An 8394-nucleotide genomic window follows, 5' to 3' on the forward strand; every position below is an offset into this window, starting at 1 on the left:
ACCGGACAACTTTGTGAAGGAAAGTCTACCTACCTACTTACATCAGCTGACAGGTGTACACGATCCCAATTATATCGTATACACCTGAGCTTGTCGGACTCACAAGCTCAGGTGTGCATTTAGAAATGTTCCACTGAATATGCCTGAATATTCCCTGTTTAGTTCCGAAAATCTCCTGCTGTTCAGTTCAGAGCCACATCTCCACCACCTCCCTCTTTTCTGTATATACGCTGGTGCTTAGAGATGCTTCTGTTTTTGTTTTTAACGCAACCAGAAAAGGCAGACTGTTATTTTCACTATTTTCATTGATGAATCGGAGTCCTGACTGACACCTCTCCACCATCTCCCTTTTCTGTGTCGTCTGTGGCATTTCCTTCCCAACATTGATTTTCTAGTAAGATCTCCCCTGTGTCTTCTGACGGTCGCCCTCTTATGAGCCTTATCCACCACAGTTGATAAGAAGGCGTCGGCTCATCCCCTGCTTTCCACCTCTGGCACCTTTCATCCCGGAGATCGTCCATCTCCGAGGCCATCTTCGAGGCCACCTCCCATCCCGGACTTTTGCCAGTCTTCTTTTGTTTCCTTCTTCTACCCCCTCGACTCAATCGTCTTTGCTTTATTTACCTATGTCCCCACACCCTTCTTTCACTGAACTTGAGCCTGATCCTCCCTAGTATCCAGTGTTCCATTTCGAATTCGTTTTTTAATATCTCACTTTTCCTTTTATCCTCTTATCTCTGTTTTTGACTATGTCTATTATTCAATGGAATATTTGTTGTTTTTATGCTAATTTCTATGAACTCTAACGTCTGATCTCTCAGTTTTCATTGATTTGTGTCTGTCTCAAACTGCCTATGCTCTACATTTGTCTTGATGGCTTCCGTGGTAATTTCTTTCCCTCTTCCCTACAGCTTTATCTAGGGGTCTTAACTTTACTGCTCTCTTAATGTATATTGAACAAGATCCTCTTGTTGGGACCAGAGGATCTGATCCTCTTTGTAGGAGGACAGTTTGCTGTCCTCCTACAAATTATGTCTAAATTTGCCTGTTTGCTCGTATGGCCGAAAATGAACGTAATTTGAAAATGAAAAACAATAGAAAATAAATTTTGGATTTCATTTTTCCAAAACAGCAAGTTAAGGGTCCTCTGATAGCTTAGGAAGATTAGGAAGGCAGGAAATTCTCCTTAAGTTTTAAAACATCATGAAAACCGTTAATTGATAGTTTCCTCTCCTAACCTAACTGACCGCATAAACCGGAGGAATCAAACATAAAACGGGACAGTACGTCACTTTCGTGAGGTGATTTCATTTCAAATTACGTCCATTTTTGGCCTTAGCGTGCATACGAGCGGAAAGCGACGTTATTTTTAAGAGGACAGGCTGCTCTGCAGGTTCCATGTAGCGGGCTCAGATGGCATTTATTATGAGATGCTTCGCCATCTCCCTTTTTTCATATTTCAGTATATATTGAATATTTATAACTGGATCTGGGAGTTGTCGTCAGTCCCCTAGGACTAACGACAAGTGGTTGTTGTTCCTATTTGGAAACACAGTTCTTTAAGGACATCCCTGAAGGATTTCCACCCCATTGCCCCAACGAGTTGTATCTGCAAGCTTTGTGAATTTTTGGTCAATAACCGTCGATATGGTTATTGACCATACATTCACCGACCCACATATACCGTCCCACATACATTCGAACAGTATCATCACCTCTTCCCTTCTCAATTTGACTTTCACAACTGTCGCAGCATGACTGATGTCTTAATGATCTTGGAGGACTATATTCATACTGAGTTTGCTGCAATGACTTCCATTGTTGCTGTTCGTTATGACCTGGAAAAAGGCGTATGATAACACATGGAGATATCATATTCTGTCCCTACACTGTTTTTTAGCCTTCATGCCCAAAAAACTACCTCTCTTCCTACAAAGCTTCCACACAAATCTTCCTTAAGAGTGAGGCTTGGTACCACTCTCTGACTCTTTTCGGTAATACGAAGGTGTGCCCCAAGGTACTGTTCTAAGCATTATCCTTTTTCCAGTTTACCCTCAATGGTCTTCTTTCCTCCCTTCCCTCTGGAATTTTCTCAGATCTCAATGTTGATGATCTTACCCTCAGCTGTCGAGGTAATGCAACACCTGTCCCCCAACGACAGTTTCAACTTGCGATTGATGCCATGAAGTCCTGGACCACCAATCATGGCTTCAAGCTCTCTATAACTAAGACTTATGCTATGTCTTTCACTCGGAAGCAGGTCGTTCTTCGATCTCCTTTGCCACTCTGTAGAAATCATCTTTTATATAAAGAATTTGATATGCTTTAGGGGTGAATCTTTGACACTCGCCTTCTTGGACACACCATAGATCTACCTCTGAGTTGGATGTTCTTAGACCTAAACTTACTTAAGGTCTTATCCTATACTTCCCAGGGAGCTGATAGGCGCACTCTCCTCTATTTATATTCCTCTCTCGTGCTGTCTAAACTCGATTTTGGCAGTCCAAATTACTCTTCTGCTTCTCCCTGATTTCTTCGTCGTCTTCACGCTCTTTACCAAACTGGGTTATGACTCTGATCTGGTGCCTTTCATTCATCCACAACCCTGAGTCTAAATATTCATACAGGCGTTTTGTCTAGTCTACAGGATCATCGTGGTCGTTATTGTCTTCACTACCTACCCCTACAACATTCTCACTCATGCTTATGTCATGCTTTGACAATTTCCCCTCCTGTGGGCCCTGTTCCCTTTCACCAACTTAATTTTTCAGTATGGACGTCTCGCTTGCAAGATTATTTCTCAGTTCATGTTGACCATATACCCCCTTTACCCCCATTGATGGTTCCAATTCCAATGTTTTGCAAAAATTTACTTACATTGCAATGGCTTTTGTTCCTCCTATGGTTCTGAAACTCCTTTTCCTTGCACACTTTTCTTCACACTCTCTCTCCATTGCTGCCTTCACAGATGGTTCTTAAGTTAGCTGACGGTGTAGGCTACTCCGTTGTATTTCCTGACCACATGTATGTGTCACCTGCCCCTAGAGACTAGCGTCTTTACGGCAGAACTTAATGTCATTTTTGCTGCCACCGCTGCCACCGCGGCTATGACAGTGGTGGCGGCTATGACAGTGGTGGCGGCTATGACAGTGGTGGCGGCTATGACAGTGGTGGCGGCTATGGCAGCAATGGCGACGGTAGCTATCGTAGCGGCTATCGTAGCGGCTATGGTGGCGCTGGCGGCTCTGACGGTGGCGGTTATGGCGGCAGTGGTTGCTGTGGTGGTGGCAGCTGTGGCGATTGCGATGGCTGTGACGAGGGCGGTGGAGGTGGTTGTAGCAGCTCTGGTGACTGTGGCGGCTATGGCGGTGGCGACCGAGGGGGTTATGGTGGTGGTGGCGGCTGTGGTGGTGGCAGCTTCGGTGGTGGTAGCTGTGCCGGTGGCAGTTGTGTCAGGGGTGGCAGTGATGGTGGCGGCTGTGGTAGTGGCGGCGGTGGCGGTTGGCGGAGTGGTGGGGGCATCTGCGGCTGTGGTGGTGCCAACTATTTAGGTCGCGTCGGTGGCGGTGCCGGCCTGCGGCGGTAGCAGGTTGTGGTACTGGCTGCTGTGGAGGAGGCTATGGTGGCAGTGGCGGCTGTGGTGGAGGCGGCGGTTGTGGGGGGGGGGGGCGGCTGTGGCGGTGGCGGTGGCGTCAATAGCGACTGTGGTGGTGGTGGCTGTGATGGTGGTGGCTATGGTGGTAGTGGTGGTGTTGGCTGTGGCAGTGGCAGCTGTGGTGGTGGTGGTGGCGGCGGTGGTGGCGGCTATGACGGTGATGCCGGCTATGGCGGCTGTGGTGGTGGCGGCTATGGGGGGTGGTGGCGGCTATGGCGGTGGTGGCGGCGGGTGGCGGCTATGGGGGGTGGTGGCGGCTATGGCGGCGGTGGCGGCTGTGGTGGTGGCGGCGGTGGCGGCAATGGTGGTGGTGGCGGCTATGGCGGTGGTGGCGGCTGTGGTGGTGGCGGCTGTGGTGGTGGCGGCGGTGGCGGCTATGGTGGTGGTGGCGGCTATGACGGTGGTGGCGGCTGTGGTGGTGGCGGCAATGGCGGTGGTGGCGGCTGTGGTGGTGGCGGTGGTGGCGGCTGTGGTGGTGGCGGCAATGGCGGTGGTGGCGGCTGTGGTGGTGGCGGTGGTGGCGGCTGTGGTGGTGGCGGCAATGACGGTGGTGGCGGCTGTGGTGGTGGCGGTGGTGGCGGCTGTGGTGGTGGAGGCAGTGGCGGCGGTGGTGGGGGGGGCGGTGGCGGCTGTGGCAGGAAGCTGGTATAGACAACCACCTCCAGTGAAGGTATAATATAATCTGAATGAACACATGTGTTAACCACCAGTCAGAGGCTGCCAGCTCGCCCAGATGTTCCCTCTAAAACTGTTTAATTGATTATACATTATCCTTAAACAACAAGGTTGATTATCAAGGAAATAATGCCTATCATTATAGTCATATTAATACTGTGCAATTTCTTATTATATTCCTGCCAAATAATTATCAGTTAAAAGAATAAAAAATGAAAATGAGATCCTGACCGCAGTCACAGGGCTAGACCTGTACCACACATCCTGCCTTGACCTGTACCCTCCCACACTCTCACACACCCTCTTTCACCCTCCCACACTCTCACACACCCTCTTGCACCCTCCCACACTCTCACACACCCTCTTTCACCCTCTCACACACCCTCTTGCACCCTCTCACACTCTCACACACCCTCTTGCACCCTCCCACACTCTCACACACCCTCTTGCACCCTCTCACACTCTCACACACCCTCCCACACTCTCACACACCCTCTTGCACCCTCCCACACTCTCACACACCCTCTTTCACCCTCTCACACACCCTCTTGCACCCTCTCACAACACCCTCTTGCACCCTCCCACACTCTCACACACCCTCTTGCACCCTCTCACACTCTCACACACCCTCTTGCACCCTCCCACACTCTCACACACCCTCTTGCACCCTCTCACACACCCTCTTGCACCCTCTCACACTTTCACACACCCTCTTGCACCCTCTCACACACCCTCTTGCACCCTCTCACACTTTCACACACCCTGTTGCACACTCTCACACACCCTATTGCACACTCTCACACACCCTCTCACTCTCACACACCCTCTTGCACCCTCTCACACTCTCACACACCCTATTGCACACTCTCACACACCCTCTCAAATTTTCACACACCCTCTTGCACCCTCTCACACACCCTCTTGCACCCTCTCACACTCTCACACACCCTCTCACATTTTCACACACCCTCTTGCACCCCATCACACACACTCACACACCCTTCCGCACCCTCACACACTCTTACACACCCTCACACATCCTCTGGCACTCCCTCTCACACATACCTCCCACAATCTCCCACACCCCTTATGCACCCTCACATACCCTAACCCACTCTCACACACTCTCAAGCACCCTCTTACACCCTCCTACACCCTCACATACCCTCATACTCCCTCACGAACCCTCACACACCCTCTCAAACCCTCACACACTATCACGCACCCTCTCACACCCCTCATACACAATTAGGCAGTGGCATTCACTCTTACACACCCTCTCATACACCCACACACCCTCACACACCATCATATACCCTGACACATGCACACACTGTCATATACACCCTTACACACACGTTCATTCACCCACATACACTCACACAACCTTACACATCCTAACACACCCCTCATACACCCGCTTGCACCCTTTCACACACCCCGCACACCATCATACACCCCATACACACCCTCACACTGTCATATATACCCTAAAACACTGTCATCTTACACCCTAAAACACTGTCATCTCACACCCTCATACACACCCACTTACATCCTCACATACACACCCTCATACACACCCACTTACATCCTCACATACACACCCCTCATACACACCCACTTACATCCTCACATACACACCCTCATACACACCCACTTACATCCTCACATACACACCCTCATACACACCCACTTACATCCTCACATACACACCCTCATACACACCCACTTACATCCTCACATACACACCCTCATACACACCCACTTACATCCTCACATACACACCCTCATACACACCCACTTACATCCTCACATACACACCCTGTTACGGCCCTCTCGGGACGCAACGGGGTCCTTACTCTGATGTTGTTAGAGAAGATATATGTATCCGTTCCCGAGCCAGTAGTGGCTATTAAGGGATGAGATCCGTGACGCAAGTAACTTAAAGGGAGTAGGGAAAGAAAGCTAAGAACTTAATATTATATAATGTCCGTCACCAATAAATATATAAAATCAAAAGTGCACAGGGGGAGGGGTATTAACACTATACAAGGGGATCAATCCATAATCGTTGTCTTCTGCTGAAGACTCTGGTGCCACACCACTTGGGGCTGAGTCCTTGGTGCTTTCTTCGTGGCCTCACGACGTGTCCTCTGAGAATGCCGAGCCTACCCGGGCCACAGGTCAGCCAAAACGCAGGTCCACTGGGGGCACCGTCGTGGAGGCCGTCAACCACACGTCCAGCTGGTCTGCTGGCAGGTACTGAGCCACCAAGGCTGGTACGGCCACTCCACGAACGATATAAGGGGGTACGCCCTAGACAGGAGTCTCGTGTGATATCAGAAATCACCCTCCTGTCCTCAATACCCCAGTGGATGATCCGTCTCCAACAGTCGGTCCCGGGTAAATCCTTTCACTGCACTCCACTGGCAGGCTAACACACCACAGTGTTCTTCCGGGGGGGACGGACGTCACAACAGCTGCAGCAAACTTCACAGTATGGAGACTGGCTGCCTCGGGTAGACTGACTCAACCCTCAACACAGCGGTCCCAGGTCGACTCTGTAAACAGACATGTCATCAATAACCGGGACACTAATACACCTCACTTACGGGCTCGGGCGCAAACACCTGACGTATCCAGTCCATAGATGGCGCTGTCGTCGGAGCACCACCTCACCAGAGGTCAGGAGCGGCTGTGTTGTGAGCTGCACAGGACTGGAAACTGGCCCTTGTGGCCGATATTCGCCGTCCTCATACGGTGTCGTCGTTCGTTTGGCGGGGGTTTCGGGAGCTGACCCACAGATGGCGTAGTCGTTACCGCTCCTTGCTCGGACGCTGGATCCGGGTTCGTAACACACCCTCATACACCCCACTTACATCCTCACATACACACCATCATACACACCCACTTACATCCTCACATACACACCATCATACACACCCACTTACAGTCCTCACATACACACCCTCATACACACCCACTTACATCCTCACATACACACCCTCATACACACCCACTTACATCCTCACATACACACCCACTTACATCCTCACATACACACCCACTTGCATCCTCACATACACACCCACTTACATCCTCACACAACCCACTTACACCCTAACATACACACCCTCTTACACCCTAACATACACTCACATCCTCACACTCCCTCTCATCAGTTGATTGACAGTTGAGAGGGAGGACCCAAGAGTCAAAAGCACAACTAGATAGAGCCGCGGGATCTACGATTTGATTGACTGAAATTAACATATTTTTTATATGTTAAAAGATGACTTACATTACTGGTTAGTTTACTTAAAAGAGGGTTTTATTGCAAGTTCAAAACTATTTTCATATCAACATTCCAAAGGGCATCTTTCTGTTTCAGTGTAAAGGTGCCTTTACTTTACTGTGTGTTTTCTCAATGAACCATGCAGGATAACCTATATCCAAAAAAAATATTATATGAGTATTTAACTTCTGCTTCTAGGTAAGAAGGGTCACAAATTCTATATCTCTTAGATAAGAACAACTGAGTATACTCTGCATAACTGAATAGAATGACATGAGACAAAATGAATATATGAGTTTGAATGTGCCTTTTCCTTTAAGTAAGGGAATGTAAATTAACCATTGGTTCTACCTAAAGTGCAATCCAAAGAGGAGTTCATTATTAACTTTTTTCAATAGAAAACATAGGAGGAGGAGGACTTTAGAATATTAAGACAGTCTAAGTACCTATCTAGATTCAAGAGATCTTAGTTAAATACAGCGAAAAAATCATCAACATGTCCTTAACCAAGCCCTGGGACCTTTCCATTCAATTATCACTGTGGGTGCTAATTATGCAACAGAAAACTCCATATATAAATTTGCATGAATAGGGGAAAGGGAAGAAAGCCATACTTTTTGTTTAGAACCAATCCATCATAACTTAAGTAAGTGCCTTCCACAAAAATATTAATCAGCTCAAAGAATAAACCGCTTGGGATCAGTGTAACAAAATTACCTGCTACCATTTGTGCTCTAAGAAAATCTAATATTTTATGTAATGGTAC

The 8394-nt window shown here is 48.7% G+C and overlaps 1 protein-coding gene across 1 annotated transcript; it reads left to right on the top strand.

The window, feature by feature from the left end:
• The first annotated feature begins 3107 nt into the window (after window positions 1-3107).
• LOC138367003 (mRNA decay activator protein ZFP36L3-like) lies at window positions 3108-3551 on the top strand. Its single transcript, XM_069328406.1, has one exon. It carries the CDS (start codon window positions 3108-3110, stop codon window positions 3549-3551), a length of 444 nt encoding a protein of 147 aa, XP_069184507.1.
• The last annotated feature ends 4843 nt before the right edge of the window (window positions 3552-8394 follow it).

The sequence above is a fragment of the Procambarus clarkii genome, chromosome 21 (genome assembly GCF_040958095.1).
Source record: "Procambarus clarkii isolate CNS0578487 chromosome 21, FALCON_Pclarkii_2.0, whole genome shotgun sequence".
In the NCBI taxonomy this organism is placed as follows: domain Eukaryota; kingdom Metazoa; phylum Arthropoda; class Malacostraca; order Decapoda; family Cambaridae; genus Procambarus; species Procambarus clarkii.

Excerpts from the sequence above, each read along its gene's own strand:
- LOC138367003 (XM_069328406.1), top strand. The coding sequence starts at position 3,108 with ATGACAGTGGTGGCGGCTATGACAGTGGTGGCGGCTATGACAGTGGTG.